Source organism: Oryx dammah, unplaced genomic scaffold (genome assembly GCF_014754425.2).
Source record: "Oryx dammah isolate SB20612 unplaced genomic scaffold, SCBI_Odam_1.1 HiC_scaffold_27, whole genome shotgun sequence".
NCBI lineage: Eukaryota > Metazoa > Chordata > Mammalia > Artiodactyla > Bovidae > Oryx > Oryx dammah.
The window spans coordinates 34,704,792-34,722,406 of record NW_024070211.1 but is presented as its reverse complement, the minus strand read 5'-3'; the positions used below and the strand labels follow the sequence as shown (position 1 = coordinate 34,722,406).

General features: G+C 37.1%; 1 protein-coding gene across 6 annotated transcripts in view; it reads right to left on the bottom strand.

Annotated features, from left to right (window-relative positions):
• Positions 1-17,615, bottom strand: part of IKZF2 (IKAROS family zinc finger 2) — a 184,331-nt gene that overhangs the window by 8,775 nt on the left and 157,941 nt on the right. For all 6 annotated transcript variants that reach the window (XM_040228580.1, XM_040228578.1, XM_040228575.1 and 3 more), the window contains 2 exons: positions 14,433-14,570; positions 5,724-5,867 (listed from right to left, as the gene is read on the bottom strand). In XM_040228580.1, the coding sequence (XP_040084514.1) occupies positions 5,724-5,867; positions 14,433-14,570 (282 nt within the window). The remainder of the gene's footprint in view (positions 1-5,723; positions 5,868-14,432; positions 14,571-17,615) is intronic.

The following is a 17,615-nucleotide window of genomic DNA, read 5'->3' as shown; positions in this document are numbered from 1 at the left end:
AGTCATGTCCAACTCTTTGCAACCCCATGGACTGTAGCCCACCAGTCTCCTCTGTCCATGGGGATTCTCTAGGCCAGAATACTGGAGTGGGTTGCCTTTCCCTTCTCAAGCGGATCTTCCCAGCCCAGCGATCAAACCCAGGTCTCCCACATTGCAGGCAGATTCTTTACCAATTGAGCCACCGGGGAAGCACTGTTTACAGGGTGTGACAACAATTTAGGGATTATTTATAATACAGTGTGATATGTGGTAAGGGGTCAACTAAGGAATAAAAAACTCACAGTATTAATAAAAGAAAGCTTCCTGAAGACAGTGACATCACAGAATGAATGTGATGACAAATATTAGCCAAGTAAAGGAAGGGTAAGGGTTGGAGAAGCTGGTAGGAAGGCTCAGAGGCAGGAGGGTATGACTCATCCTAGGGATTACTAACACTCTGTATATGGCTGAGAATGGAAACAGATGAGAAAGTTGTTATCTGATAATGTATGGCTTATTCAAGAGCTAAGGAATTTGAAATCTATCCTGAGAGAGGTAAGAACTGAAAGGGTTAAACAGGAAAGTGACTAACTAGATAATTATTTAGCAAGATGATTTAGGAAGTTGTTGCTACAGGGATGTAGAGATCATGGGTGGCTTCAACTAGTAGAATAGCAGTGGAAATGGAGAAAACTAGATGGAATGGAGAAAATACTAGAAAATATTGCTAGAACTTGCTGATTACCTAGACACAGAATGAGAAAAAGAAAGAGGTTAAGTATTAAGCCAATGTTTCTGGCCTGGGAAACTTAGTGGATGGCAATGGGATAGAAAAGATGGTGAATTCAGATTGGGGAAGACTATGAGTAATAGTCATGTCTAATAAGTACTGAGATACAGTCTCAAATTCAGGAGAGAGATTTGGGCTTGAGATACAAATATAAGAATCATCGGTTAATAGAAATTAGCTTCTGAAGCCAGGGGAATAGATGATATCACAAAGGCATAGGTAAAATGTGAAAAAAGAGAAGGTCAAAAATGGAACCTGGAAGAACATCAAGATTTTTACACGTGCCCATAGACTAGGGCAGAGACATTACTTTGCCGACTAAGGTCTGTCTAGTCAAGGCTATGACTTCTCCTGTGGTCATGTATGGATGTGAGAGTTGGACTGTGAAGAAGGCTGAACGCCAAAGAATTGATGCGTTTGAACTGTGGTGTTGGAGAAGACTTTTGAGAGTCCCTTGGATTGCAAGGAGATCCAACCAGTCCATTCTGATGAAGATCAACCCTGGGATTTCTTTTGAAGGAATGATGCTAAAGCTGAAGCTCCAATACTTCGGACACCTCATGTGAAGAGTTGACTCACTGGAAAAGACTCTGATGCTGGGAGGGATTGGGGGCAGGAGGAGAAGGGGATGACCCAGGATGAGATGGCTGGATGGCATCACAGACTAGATGGACGTGAGTCTGAGTGGACTCCGGGAGATGGTGATGGACAGGGAGGCCTGGAGTGCTGTGATTCATGGGGTCGCAAAGAGTCGGACAGGACTGAGCGACTGAACTGAACTGATAGACTAGGGCAAGTGAGATTAGAGTCCCATGCTTAGAGAGCCCTGGGTCTCACTCCTTATGAAGGAATAACGAATGTGGAGGGCCAAGGGGATGTGCCAACCTGGAGCTTACAACCTAGACTATACTCTGGGTGCCCAGCATGCCAGAATTCTTTGTCCAAATGGCCCAGAACTTGCACTGAGAGTTGCAGAGTCCTCTTCACAGTATCCATTCCCCGAATACCAACTTTGTTGCTGGTAGGTACACTCTAAGGCCTGAAGAATGGTCAGTGCACTACTCTTTATGGGCTGTGAGTGGGGTGGGGCGTGAAAAGAGTTTGGATGTGTAGACCAAATGTCTACACATACATGCATGAGGCCCCTCTTTGATGCTGCATAGAATCAGGAGTGGGTTTAAAAGAGGGGACTGACTGCACACCAGGGGGGTTTTTGTTCTGCGCATGCCTTCAAGTTCTGGTGTGGAACTCTGAGGAATCTGTGAGTTCTATATTATTTGAACTCAGTCTTCCAGATTAGGTTAGAACACAATAGTTTTAAATTTAAGCCTGATTTATAATATTAAAATAATTAGGCATATGAATTGACTCCTCCATTAGGACTGTAGAACCATTTGCATAACTGTTAGGGGGAATCCATTAAGAAGATTGAGAAGGAGCAGTCAGAGAAGCTGGAAGAAATGCAAGAGAGATCAGTGTCACTGAAACCAAGGAAAGAGAGAGTTTCTAAGAGTATTAACTATTCAGTAGTGAAAATATGCTCCAGTCTGAAAGTCCTCTGGACTTGGCACTATAAAGAATAATTTCAGTAGAACATGAGGACAAAAGCCAGGCTGTGTAGGCTGGAGAATGAGTAGAAAGAAAAAAAAAATTATAGAAAGCAATCACAGAGAACTCTTTCAACAATTACATCTTTGAAGAGAAGGAGAAAGTTAGGTAGTTGCTGGAAAAAGACCTAGGTTTGAGGTTAGATTTTTTTTTTTAATGATGAGAATTTATCACATTGAATGCCAAAAGAAAAATGCCAATAGAAGGGACATGTTAAAAATATATGTGAGAAAGGGGGAAAATAATAGTGCAAGTTATCTGAGGCGCTGGGATAGGAGAATTCCAGGGAACAAGAAGAAGCATTAATTAGAAAGAAGGATGCTGCTTTCATCCATGAAAGAAGAGAGCATTCATGTGGGTGCACATATCTTACAGGATTAGTGATAGTTGAAATCATGTCAACTGTTTTTATTTCCTAAGAATCTAGATGTAATATCACCAAGGTGTGAGATACCATCTTTTGGGAGAGTAGGGAAAGGCTGAAATGGCCCTATGTGTTGCATATGAGAAAAGACTGTTCAGGGATGGATAAAAGGAAGGCTGCCATATAGTAGGGATGGGACAACTGGTATTTGAGATCAGTTACTCATTTATTTACAGTGATGACAATTTATAAGGCTGTGGGATTTTCTCTAAAATTACTAGCAGCTATGTAGATGTGGAAAAGGGTTCAGTTGGCTTCATTAGAGGGTAGGCATTTTACTAGTAGAAAGACAGAAGGACAGTAAGACAACAGAGTCATGGAATCCAAACTGGATAAGAAAGAGAGGATGAAACAAATACACAGCAAGTTCAAGGATCATTGGCCTGGAGAGCTTGATAAAATCAAAGGAGAGTATTTAACGAGGAAAGTGATAAAAAGAAATTTATAGTAAGTGAAGAATGATGATATTTCTCATTTCAAAAGGCATCATAAAAAAAACTACTATGCAATTGTTTGTTATATAGTTGACCCTTGAACAACATAGGTTAGAACTGCACAGGTCCATTTATAGGAGGATTTTTTCCAAGAGTAAATACTATAGTACTCCATGATCCGTGGTTGGTTGAATCCATGGATGCAGGAAGGTGGATATGGACAACTGTGTGTAAGGAGGGTCATCTGTAAGTCATATGCAAAGTTTTCACTGCATTAAGGCCATTGCCCCAAACCCTGTGTTGTTCAAGGGTCAACTGTGTATTACCACTAGGACAGAATCCAAATAAAGAGAAAAGTATCATCAATTTCTAATAAAAAAGTAATGTTCTTATTTTAGAATAATTTTTTTTAATGTATCCCTCTTTTCTACGGGATGCAATTAAGTCAAATTGAGAGTAGCATCTAAGTCATAGGAAACATGAAAACATTACAAAGATGAGAACTAAAACAGAATAGTAATAAATTTCATATTTTTCCAATGACATAGACATTTAATAGACATCCAGCAAATTAACAAATTTTGTAAAACAGAAGAACTGGCATTTTAAAAAGGTTATTTATAAGCAGGAAGAAAGAGAGACAGAAAGAAAAGTGACTCAGGGCCCAAAATAGATCTGAGTATACTCTCAGGGGCTAGTTTTAAACTGTGGGTGCTGCTAAGTCACTTCATTCATGTTCGCCTCTTTGACACCCTATGGACCACAGGGTGGTCAGGCTCCTCTGTCCATGGGTTTCTCTAGGCAAGGATACTGGAGCAGGTTGCCATGCCCTCACCCAGGGAATCTTCCTGACCCAGGGATTGAACTCATGTCTCTTAAGTCTCTTGCATTGGCAGGTGGGTTCTTTACCACTAGGGCCACCTGGAAAGCCCCAGTTTTAAACTGACCTAGCGTAAACTATGATCTTTGGGCTTCTTTCAATGAATTTTGTCAGTTAACTTCTCTAGCTTATCTTAAATTCATATTTTGGTGATTAAGAAATCTTCTCTAAGTGTTTACTGGAATAGGAGAATTTTATCACCCTTCCCCCTATGAAATAACCAAAGAAAAGGTTTTCTCTGTTACTACTCAACCCTCATAAAGATGTTCCACAATGTATTTTGACACTAGAATGTGAGAATCTGCTTATTTTTTATCTCCTCTAATTTTTACTCTATATAAGTCTATAAGAATATATATTATATATATATAAATAATGAAAATTCTTTATATTGAATCTGTTATTCATTCAGCTCTTTTTGAAAATAGCTAGATAATTCTGTAACCTCAGAGATAATTTACGACTATAGTATTATAATATGCAGAATGATGCCAACTCTGAGTGTAACAAAGAATATCTGAGGGCTTGGAAATGAAAGTCTAATATATCATATCTAGTCTTTTCAGTTTAAAACATAAGCTACATGAAAACAAAGATAAAAATATGAACTGTAGCTCCAAATATGAAACATCTTGAATGCAGATTGCTGAATTACTTATTTTAATGCAAAATTGAACAAAAAATTTCTCTTCATTCTAGATTAAATACTTAGGGGGGATGCATGCTCAGTTGTGTCTGACTCTTCGTGCAACCCCTTGGACTATAGCCCTCCAGGCTCCTCTGTCCATAGGACTTCCCAGGCAAGAATACTGGAGTGGGTTGCCATTTTCTCCTCCAGGGGAATCCTCCCAACCCAGGGATCAAATCCGTATCTCCTGCGTCTCCGGCACTGGTAGACAGATTCTTTAAAAGCATTAATTTTGTGGAAAGAAAATGGATTAAAAACCTGGCTAATAGGCTACATCATTTTCTTTAAGTATTGTTATTTGTTATTATACTTTATGTTAAGTATAGGCCATGAGGGCTACTTTGGGCTCTCCTGATAGCTCAGTTGGTAAGAATCCACCTGCAATGACGGAGACCCTGGTTCAATTCCTAGGTCAGGAAGATCCCCTGGAGAAGGGATAAACTACCCACTCCAGTATTCTTGGGCTTCCCTTATGGCTCAGCTGGTAAAGAATCTGCCTGCAATGCGGGAGACCTGGGTTCAATCACTGGGTTGGGAAGATCTCCTGGAGAAGGGAAAGGCTACCCACTCCAGTATTCTGGCCTGGAGAATTCCATGGACTGTATAGTCTGTGGGGTCACAAAGAACTGGACATGACTGAGCAACTTTCACTTCCTTTATGTAAGGCTTCAATTTGAGATAACAATGGAGTCCTATCACTCTTTCCTTTTTCTTAGGCCCACATGCCTAAGGGTATGTAGTGTGTGTGTGTGTGTCTGTGTATAATGTCACACATACTTTGTGTGTAGTATAATGGAGAAAAGAGATGACCATTTATTTCATGAATTGAAACATACCATATATATTCATATATACATGGGAACATGCCTTTGCTCATTAAAATTAGCTTTTACAGAAATAAAACCCTTTGTAATGCTTACCCACAAACTTTTGTGGAGTGGAGCTTTTACGTTTTCCCATATTCCCTGTGAGCTTCTCTATGACAGCAGGTCTCTCAAAAGGCACCAGAGAAATATTGTTGTCCATAATAGGCTCTTGTTCCTTACAATCTTCCATAGGAGGTACTATATAAAACCATACAAAAAATGTAATCTGATAATTTCTTCAACATTTAAAAAGATGCAAAGCTGGACTTTCCACCTCAACATGTGTTATACAAATATAAAAACTAGCATGGTAGAGTAAAAGCAATTAGAAAGAATAACCTCTAATGTTAAAGTATACTGTTAATTTTACACACACACACACACACAGAACTTGTTTTTATCCAAGTCTCTCTCAGATCAGTGACATACACTGTTGTCACTGCTGGTGGCCAACATGTTCTTTTTCTCATTTTATTCCTCTGAAAGTGTTTTTTAACACTGATTAAAATCAATACTAACTTTAAGACTGCATTATTCTCAAGGCTTTTGGAGTTTATTTTTCTAAAACAATTTAAGCAAGTCAACTTGTTTCAGAGGAAAGGTTATACAGACACACAGAAGAGCAGCATATTTAATCAGTTTTTTTCACCCATGTATTTTCTTGTAGCAGATTTTCTATCTGATGAGCTGAAAGAGCAGTGAGCCCTGTTGGCTGTGGCTACCTACCTGCACAAAGCAGCCTTCACGAAGGAGATCCAATTCTGAACATGTCCATGCATAGTAAATGGTGACAGCTTTATGATTGTAATTTATTTTAAAAAGAGCTCTTCAGCAGGATAAAAGAATCCATTTCCAAATTGGCATATTTGCTCACTAAACTACTGTTCTAATTCATCTGACATAAACTCTCCTGAGCTGCTCCCTTTTCATCCCATCTGTCTAAGTGGCTGTGGGTTAATATATTGGCTCATAGATACTGACATGAGATATTGACATGTATGGTATAGACACAGACCTTAAAGTTATTTTTGAACAAAAATACTTTCAAAGGACATTTAACTAAAGATAGAGTAACACTGGAGACAGACTGCACGTGCATGCTAAATCACTTCAGTCGTGTCTGACTTTGTTACCCTATGGACTGGAGAGCACCGCCTGGCTCCTCTGTCCATGAGATTCTCCAGGCAAGAATACTGGAGTGGGTTGCCATGCCTTCCTCAAGGGGAACTTCCCGACCCAGGGACCGAAGTTAAGTCTCTTATGTCTCCCGCATTGGCAAGTGAGTTCTTTACCACTATCACTACCTGAGAAGCCTGAATCAGTGGATTAAAACCAACATTTGCAGAAAAGACCATAACTTATTATTTCTTGATTACTGTTACTTTTTAACAATTGAACTTGTGTTAGCACTGTTTGGAAATCTAAAGGTTTCATATCAGGATATCTTGTTCATCATGCACTGTACAATGATTTACAGAATGGTAGCTTTACCATGTGAAACACAATGCATTATCCTTTATAGGCGCAGACACTAAAAGTAAGAAGGCAAGAGATTAAAGTTAAGAGTGCACAATTCAGGTGACCTATTTAATAACCAATACAGGTTATAGATTTTGAAGAAATGAAAAATGGCATCAGAAGATGTAAGTCAGACCTGCTTAAAGATATAGACATTCAATCTAAGTTTTGGGTTAACCTAGTATAGGCAGGTGGATGGGCCAGAAAAATTCAATCTTCAATCTCTATTTTAATGACAAGGGATCCTATAATTTTTAAATCTTAATTTGGAAAATTTTCCAAGATGAGACTTAGAAACAAAGAAACACTTGTATACTGCTATAATTCATGATATACAAATGAAAAAAGTATGTCTCTAGACATTACTTTGGAGAAGGCAATGGCACCCCACTCCAGTACTCTTGCCTGGAAAATCCCATGGGCAGAGGAGCCTGGTAGGCTGCAATCCATGGGGTTGCTAAGAGTTGGACACGACTGAGTGACTTCACTTTCACTTTTCACTTTCATGCATTGGAGAAGGAAATGGCAACCCACTCCAGTGTTCTTGCCTGGAGAATCCCAGGGATGGGGGAGCCTGGTGGGCTGCTGTCTATGGGATCACACAGAGTCGGACACGACTGAAGCGACTTAGCAGTAGCAGCAGACATTACTTAAAACATGTCCTCTCTTAGGAACAGTTAAATAAGAAAAAAAAAAAAAAACTTAAAGCAAAGAATCAATGTCCATAGGAATTCAGGTAAGGGGGTCCAGGAAGATATGCTGGGTATTCATATAATTAGATATAGATTACTGTCAAAATTTTAACTTTTGCTTTAGATGTTGACTTCACGGGCACTTACTACATCATCAAAAAATAACTATTTAATTGAAATACAGGCCATGAATGGGCCCAAGATGAAAATATGTCATGAAACAAGATCCGAAATAAAATATGGAAAGAAAATAATGTTTGTTGTTGTAAATTTTGCTAAAAAACAGCAAAACTGGTTAACAGGGTTTGCCCCAAAATTGAATATACTAATTAGTTTTGAAATGAGTTGTCTAGAACTTGGCAGTTTTGCTTGAGTCTCACCTTGAATTTTCACATTTGCACACATTTAACACTCAAAACGAAACCTGGGTGTGGGAACTGTCCCATACCACATCCACCTCAATTCAGGTGATTTGTCCCAAGTTCAATGAAGCTCATGTGAACTGAAAACAATGACTTTGGTAGAGCTCTGGTCTTACTTCTACTTCACAACAGACTTTTACATGTCAAATAATAGTCTTGTTCTACCATACTGGCAATAATAAAAACAACAGACTCACCCTATATACTAAGTACTTTTTTAAGGCTTTCCATTTAATAATCTAATTAATGCTTTCAACAACCCTCTGAGACAGGTGCAATTACCATTTCCATTTTACAGATGGGGAAACAAAGACCCAAAGATGTAATTTTCTCACTGTGCTTTTAAAAAAAAAAAAATGTAGTTGATTTACAATGTGTTTTGAAGTACAGTTCATTTACACTGTGTTTTAAATTGAAGTATAGTTGATTTACAATGTGTTTTTATTTTTTTCAAAAAAACTTAATTGAACCATTTTCTCAGTGTTTATATCTAGGTAGAACCTAAGTGGTGTGACTCCAGAGCAGGGCTCTTAGCCACTATTTGAGTATTGACTTTGTGTAAACAAGTTTGAAATACATTTAAGGTTTCCATTGAGAGAAGATCTGATACATTTTATATATTATGTAACTAATCTTCTCAATTATTTGCTTTCATGAGTCTGGGTGCAACTCATCAAAATGTTTCCAGATATACATTACTTGAAACACAAAACAAGTTCTCTAGTTAGTAATGTATTAATAGTATTGTGTGACATTCATCTAGGCTAAGAAAATATCAACTTCACTTACAAATTTCATAACCAAATATCTTTCTTGACATTGTTTTTGAAGTTATAAACAGCATAAAATGTATTTATCCTTGCATTATTTCATTATCTCATCATATTGATAAATCACAAAGATAGAACCATACAAGTGTTTCCAATATTGCTATTTTGCCAAACAATTCACTCAAATTTCAAATTCCAGGAAGACACACTCTGAGAGACCTAGATTAGGTCACATGTCCACATCCCCCAGAAGAGGGCTGGGCACTTAGACCGACAGTCCCACTCTGCCTTCACCCAATGGGAGAGGACAGCTCTCGAAAGGAAAATGGAAGCTTTGTTAACTACAGGAGAAGAAGGGTAAGTATGATAAAGACAACACATGTCTTCTATTTTATCACAGATTTTCTCCATGTTGCAGAACATAAAAAGAAACTTTTCATTTATCTTAATTATATTCTTGACAACAGTGGACAGTGCCCATACTTGAAATTACTCTTTCCATTTTCCCATCCTCTAGTCTCACTCAGCTTCATTGCACTTCTTTTCCCCCCCTTCTTAATGTCCTTGTCTTTCTAGCTGTCTCATTCCATACTTAACTATATAACCTTATAAAACCTGTTTCTTTAGATTGCTACCTATATAAGAATGGCTCCCACATCTTTATTGCCTACTGAGACTTCTCTTAAGAGCTGGAGATCTATATATTCAGCTTCCTTTTAGACAGTTTTTCTTGGCTGACTCTCACAGGTGCATAAAAGATATTGTGTTCAAAAACTGAAATCTCTATTTCCCTCCCCAAACTTTCTCTTATTTTCCTAATTTCCATCTCAGTGAAGAGCACTATCTACATGGCCATCCATACTAGAGCCTTGTGGCAAATCCTAGCTTTTTGCCCATTCATGCAGTCTCCTCCTCCCTCCTCAGATATATACTCATGGAGATACCAAATGCCTTAGATGCTACATCGATAGTTGCTCTCAGTGTTTTAAGTGTTCTGAATATTGATGGCTACTAGGCCCAACTCAACCAATCAGGAGACTGTTGCCATGGTCTACATGGTCCTATCTTGACCCTTCTGTTCTCCTGTCCACATTTCTAGCAATGAAATATAAGCATAATAATATTTTTTAGGATGAAGAATAAAATTCATAAAATTCTTTGCTTAGCACAATAGGTCCTTCACTGCCTTTCTCTCTCAGGCCTTATCACCTTCCAATTTTTCTTGCCTTTACCAACCAGGCTCTAATTATACATAAGTACTTGGAGGTCCTTAACCCACCATGCTCTTTTAGACTTCTATTTCTCTATACTTGCTGTTCTCTCCACAAGAAACACCCCTTTCCATTTATTTAGCTTGCTCTTCTGCCTTTCAAAACTCCACTCAAACATAATTTTCCCTAGAAATTCCTCTTGGACACCCACTGTGACTTAGATACCTGTCCTCTGTGCTCCCATAATGCTTATCACTCAGTGCTGTAACTGTTGGTTGACTGGTCTGTTTCTTCTAAGAGTTGGTAAGTGACCTCAAGTAGGGACTGCATTTTATTTGACTCTGTCTTCAGAAGATGTGAGACAAATAAGAATCAATGGATGTTTACTAAACAAACATCTTGAAATGCTGTCACTCATTAGAAACCAGAGAAAGAAGCTTACTAGGAAGTTTATATGTTACCAATTATGCCTCCATCCTTGCAATAAAGAAATTCCCTTTACCAAATAATTCAAAACATAAACCTAAGAATATACATTCTTGCTTTAAACTTGGCCATCTTTTTGGTTCACAGTTTCATTTTTGTCTTCAGGCAAGGAGGAAAAGCTAATTACATACTTCGCTTGTTAAAGCTTTTTCTTCAAGCTGAGAAGACTTGAAAAATGAGCATAAAATAACTTTTAAATAAGATAATCTGCCATAAAATGCAATTCATTTTTATCTTTACTTCTAAAACTGCAAGTCATTAATTTCCTCCTTTTTATCAAACTTGAGAACTTTTGATCCTAACTTGTAAATATATACTTTTTTCCTGCTGCTCCTCTTTATCTTTTCCTTGGCATTCTCACTCCTAGTCTCTCCTCACACTCCAGTCAGGCATCTATCCTATGTTCTACATCGGTGATGCTGTTTTTTAAAAGACACAGATTTGATTACCCCAGTGAAATTTAAAAACTGGATTAGCATGTAAAACTCTACCTCTGCATCACAACCTACTATTCTAGTCTCATTTCCTACCATCCCTTGAACTCCAACTGCGTTCAGTATCCAGAAACTTGTTAATGTTCATTTATACCTCTAAGTCTTAGCTTATGACAACTTCTCATTTGGGATGTATACTTTTTGTGAATCTGATCTGTGCAATTTTTTCTCATCCTTATGTATGCAGCAAAAACTTCATTTAAGAAACTTCCCTTGATTTCTCCAGAGTTAGGTGACTTTTGCATCTCTGCTTCAGGAGAAGTGTTTATACACCTTTATTTAGAGCACTTGCTTTATTTTGTTTATCTTCTATGTATTTCCTACGAGACTATAAATATAAGAACAAAACTATGTCCATGTATCTTTATATTCTCAGAACATTCCATAGAGCTTGGCACACAGCAAGCCCATGATAGGTGTTTTCCTGAATTGAAGTGAAAGAAAGTCTCTTTGACTTCAGACAGACTTCCTCACTAGAAGTAAACCAACATGGGGAAGAACATGTTTTGGGAAAGAGAGGCTAGGAAATATAACAATGTCAGTTATGAAGAAGAAAGAATAGTCATTAATTTCAAAGAGCTAATGGGTGACCACAATGATGGCAACCCCCATATCTACAGCTAAAAGAAAAGGCAAAATAATAGACCCAGTGTAATAGAATAGTTAGACACTGTGGCTCTGGCAAAAATGAGACACATGCCAAGCCATGTATATGAGAAAGGTTAATGATGATCACTAGTAGCATTTTTATCTATACTCTCTCTCTTATGGCAATTATCAACTCCTACCTCAGACATTACACATGTTAACAAAAGGAAGCAGAGGTTAAGGATAATCTCAACTTATTATTGCAACACATTTAGAAAAAGTGTAGCATGAAATAGCAGTCATACAAACTTATATGGTTTATATTGGATGGTTAAAACTCCATCTGTTATTGAAGAACAAATATTTGGGTCTATAAATGATACCAAAACCTATGTGCCCGTCCCACACAGACACACATACTCCATCTTACTTTATCTCCTGCCCTACCCAGTACCCGAGTGTCTTACCAATTTTCCATACTCTTCCAATTTCAAACCATCTGTAAAGGCATTTGCCTGTCAAAGGCCAAGCAATCTGGGGAACAGAGGTTGATGCTGAGGCTGTGATTGTTTAGAACTCTTTTTACCTCAGAATATATCTGTTAAAATTTTTTGGCACCACTTATTCTATAGCTGATTAATCTCTCAACAGATAGTTACATGCTGGCTATAATTACTTATATATACCTTACCTCCCTAGAAAAATATATGGTCTTTAAGGAGAGATTCTATTTCATATACACATGTGCTTGCAACACAGTTTCATAAATAACTGTGAATGGAAAATTAGTTCATAAAACTAATAATCTGGTCAAATATAAAAATCACAATGAAAAAGCATTACACAGAAAAATTAGTAGTAGTGCCATAAAGTGTCTTAGAAAACTCTGGCATGCCCCAAGCCTCCATCAGCTACCTTGCCTCAAAGTCACCTCTAGAAGCAACAATTTGAACAGAAACAATGTGCTCAGTAAATGAAACCTCAAAGATCTAAGTTAATGTCATAAGTAACATAACTTTATAGGGGTGCTATATTTATTTCTTAATATTTAATTAAAAATAACTATTTACTGGGCTTTCATTGCCCATCCAATCACATTTAATTCTCACACCAAGACTATGATGACACAGACACACACCACACAGCCAGACCAGAGTTGCTGGACTCCTAGGTCCACAATTTTAACCTCAGTGCTCTGGATCCTATGTTGCCATCATAAGCCCAGTGATGCAAGCTTACAATACCAAGTTTACAAAGATTTAAAACACAGATTTTCAAAAATGTTAATTAACGATAATATAAAAACAAAAGGACTCATTCACAATAATGATAGAATTAATAATATAAACTACCTTCAATACAAAGAAAATTTTCAGTTATTCAAGGTAACAAAATAATAACTGAAAAAATTTCTGATTCATCAAAAAGTAATCACTAGCTGTCCAATAAACACAATTCCACAGTTCCACAATCTCCCATAAATAATCCTTGAGATGTCTGTAAATACAAAAGAGATGCTTATATAAAAGTGACTACAGGATTTCTCAACTGTACTATTTATACTGACCAAATCTTTCCTAAATGAAAGATATAAATGTATCAATAAGTTACCATTTTTATATATGCTTATATGAATAATAAAATCAATCATTATAAAAATATAATTTGTAGGACCAAACAGATGCTCCAAATCTAAAGACTTAAAATTCGTAACACTTTGTGAGGCTGATTGACTAACATTATTTTTTAGTTATAGAGAATTTTTTAAAGACTTTTTTTTGATGTGGGCCATTTTAAAAATTTTTATGAACTTATTACAATATTTTTCTGTTTTCTGTTTTGTGTTTGGCCTAGAGAAATGTGGGACCTTAGCTCCCCGACCAGGAATTGAAACTATTGAAGGCAAAGTTCTAATCACTGGATCACCAGGGAAGTCTATGGTAATAGAGAATGATTAGTTGAATAAACCTGAGGGACTGCTTGCCTACTTGTTATTGTGTATTGTGGAGGTCCAGATGTTTTGTTTGGGTTTTGATTTTTGTGGAGGGCAGTGGTACCTAAGTTTGGTCTAGATTGTTTGGTATACTTGTAGAAAGCAAAATCAGTAACTTCCAAGATAAACCACAAAACAAACTGGAAACATTTTCAATTATATTACTGATTACTTACCTAAGAGAAATGTAAATAAAAAAGTAACCAATTACTTATTTTAGAAAACCTATAGACTTACATGATACCATCTTGAACTATTTGATGCAGTGGATGAAAAAGACCAAACAGTACTGTACTTTGGTATATTCAAGGCCATCTGCCATTATGATATTAATTCAAACACAGGCTATCAGAAATAAACTGGGTGTATCATAAGAACTCAGTATAACTTGTTTGCGAAGTGTCCCAAAGTTTAACTAATTTCAAGCACTTAAGAAGGAAATCCAATACAAAGTGAGTATGATCTACAATTGCTCTAAAACACAGTAAAACTTTACCTTCATGCTGAAGGGCAGACAGAACTGTTTAACCCCTAATAAAAGACAAAAGCAGCAGGGGAGAATGGAAATGGTGAAAGCCATGCTACCCACCATGGTGACTCATGACCTGCCCGGCGGCCTCCATGCTGACATTCTGGAGATAGTTGTGGCAGCGTTCCTTGTGCTCCTCCAGTGAACTGCGCTGCTTGTAGCTTCGTCCACAGTAGTTGCACTTGTGAGGTTTACCCACTGTGAAGAGAACTCAGGGTTAGTGTGCTGTCGGGTCTCAATCCAGAGCAAAATTACCAGCTAACTTTTGATAGTCTGGAGGAAGCAGTTATATACTTTTCAGACTTAAATCTCTTCCTCCTCCACACTCCGATTTAGGTGATTAAAGATAATAAACTTCTACCAAGATTAAGCGACAGCAAGCAAAGGCAGAGTGTACCTTTGGCGACAGGGGAAATACTGAATCAAAATCGTGCTGTCTCCTACATCAGAAGAGGCTGATGATCAGTCTTCAAAGTATCAGACTCTTAACATTTACACAATTCTCAAAGCTTTGACTCATTCAAAAGACAAATCATGAGTGTCCTAGATACATGATGAGAATTATTTTTATTTATTCGGGTTAAGGATAGAAGGTTTTACTGAGGGAAACTAAAATACAACAACTCGAAATGTCATTGACTAATGAAAAGGTTATTCACCAGTACCAAGAAGACTAGAAAGAACTCAAAGGATGAGAAAAAATACAGATAAAAGCAGAGTTTCTCATTTCTTTCCACCTTGGTAATAACTATTCACACATGCAAAACTACGCAGCACAACAGTTTATTCTCCCACCGCAGCACTGTTCTTACATTACCAAGAACGTAGGTGCTTTAGGTTAAGGCTATTAACAGTAACCACTGAAGCCCTAACATATTTAGTTACGGTGACAGTGATACTTAATTATGCATTTCACATTCAGGAAGTGAATTATTTTCTAATAGCCATATCTCATGATACTGGTAAATTACTTCAGTCTTTACATTAAAGAAAAAAACTTTAAAAATTTAAGAAGGAAAAAAAAAACACATTTAGGGAAAGAGGTGTGTTTTAATGTATGACTCTTCACAAGGGTATCACAAAATACTTTGATTTTTCGTTTTGAATGGATGCATAAAAACCATAAAACACCAGGGGGTCTGCTGGCAGAGCCTTTGGTAAAGCACACAGTGACTCAGGTGAGCTGCTCTCATTTAACTCCCTTAGGAATCATTTTGTTTTGCCCAGAGAAGACAGACGGCTCTTTTTCATGGTCCAAGAAAGCATCCCTAATTCCAGGTCCTTTACAAACCCATGCTATTATAAACATACTGGTCATAAACAAACTGAAATACTTTAACAAGACAAAGTATTCACAGCTACATAAACTTTCACTACACTGATTTAAGAAACAAACCAAACCTTTAGATTGTATTTGAGGGGCATATAAACTCATATCAGTTATTTCACAGTCAGTTTTTTCTAAACTGTCTCAAAAAACAAAACTATCTAAGGCAGGATTAGTCATTTCTAAAAATACCAGGCAAAGTAACTTCTGTTCATCAGAACCAAGAATTTCTGGGAAGTGAACACCAGGTAGCTTTGTATATCATGAAGTGTTGTAGCAATGAGAGAGAGAGCATTAGGAAATACAAAAAATACTTTAGTCAAAAACATTAGTGTAAATGATATAAATATATTTATAGGTAATTGCATTCTAAGACATGTGTCTTGGGGCTACATACGACAAAAATCTTTGATGAATTTGCTTTGAACAAGTCTACTGAGAAATTAATAATACTTAAGCATATACACTGTATTTAATGGCCCACTATAAATTATTTCCACCAGCTCTGTCTACCCCTTTGTAAGTCCTGTTGTATTGTGTCCTATGATACCTATGTTTTACTGTGAACATATCCTCCTATAATTTCTTCCTCTTATTTCTCTAAGCAACTTGACACCTTTTTAACTTAATTAAAACATAGTTCCAGTCCACTCGCCTTGGCTCACAACTCTTTATAAACGCCCAACTCTCCAGATAAGGAGAAAGAGACATTATACATTTTAACCTTCTCATGTAGAACTCTATCCCATCAGCTTCTCTTACTGTGTTATCAATTTGTGTAAAACCATCACTCTCTTTTTCATCCCATCCTTGTTCTCTGTGAGTGTAACAGGTGTTTGAGTAAACTGCTCTCCATTTCCCCAAATCTTCATCTGCATTCCATTCCAGCAATCCACATATTAGGTCTCAGGCTGGACTTTCACATCTTGTGTAACTATTCTACATCCAAGAAATTTGGATATATTTCTCTCAGGTGATACATCTTTACAGAAAGCCTACCTTATACCAACCCCAGGATGAGGCTGGAATGTCAAGTGGAGAGAAAATTGTCATGGTGCCTATCTTCATGAAAACAACAGTCTACCGAGGAAGACAGACATTAAAGAAATACACAAGCAATACATTACAAATTGTAGATTCTATGGATCTAAAGAACAGTAAGCTAGTATAATATGGGTACCCTGATTTAGTTTGAGAAGATTGGCTGGAAAGGTCTGCCTGAGGTTGAACATTTGGGCTTATAGCTGAAGAAAAAACAGAAGTAAGATAATGGGGATGGGGCAGAGGGCAGAGGAGAGACAGTGTTTCCAGGAACTGCTGTCATCTCTTTCTATTTACTCTCATGTTCTTAGCTCCTTCAAAGTCTAGATTGTGTTCCTCTACTCTTTTTTGAAAATTGTTTCAAACATTATCAACAGTCCCTGCCAAATCCGATGGCTCTACTATCCCTACAAGATCATTTCTTTTCAGTTCTTTGATATTTCTTTTTTCTTTTCTTCGGTTTTATGGAGATATAATTGACAGACAATACTGTGTAAGTTTAAAGGGCACAGCAGAATGATCCAACTTACATACATTATGAAATGATTACTATAGGCTTAGTGGACACCCATATTTCCTAAAAATCAAGGTCATGAAAATATGGTTTATATTTACTCCCTATATATTTATATATAGGGAGTTTTACTGTATAATAGTTATCAACTCTATGAGTTAAAATGTATAACATAGGTATATACACAGAAAAGGACCACTCTTTTGCTACTTTTCTTTTTACAAATATTATTATTTACACAGTGTCACTATCTGAAACAGCTTCATTTAGTATTACTGAAACATTTTTTTTTAAGTCATCCATAGTCTCTGATGTGCTAAATCTGGTAGATATTAATCATTCCTGCTGCTGCTGCTAAGTC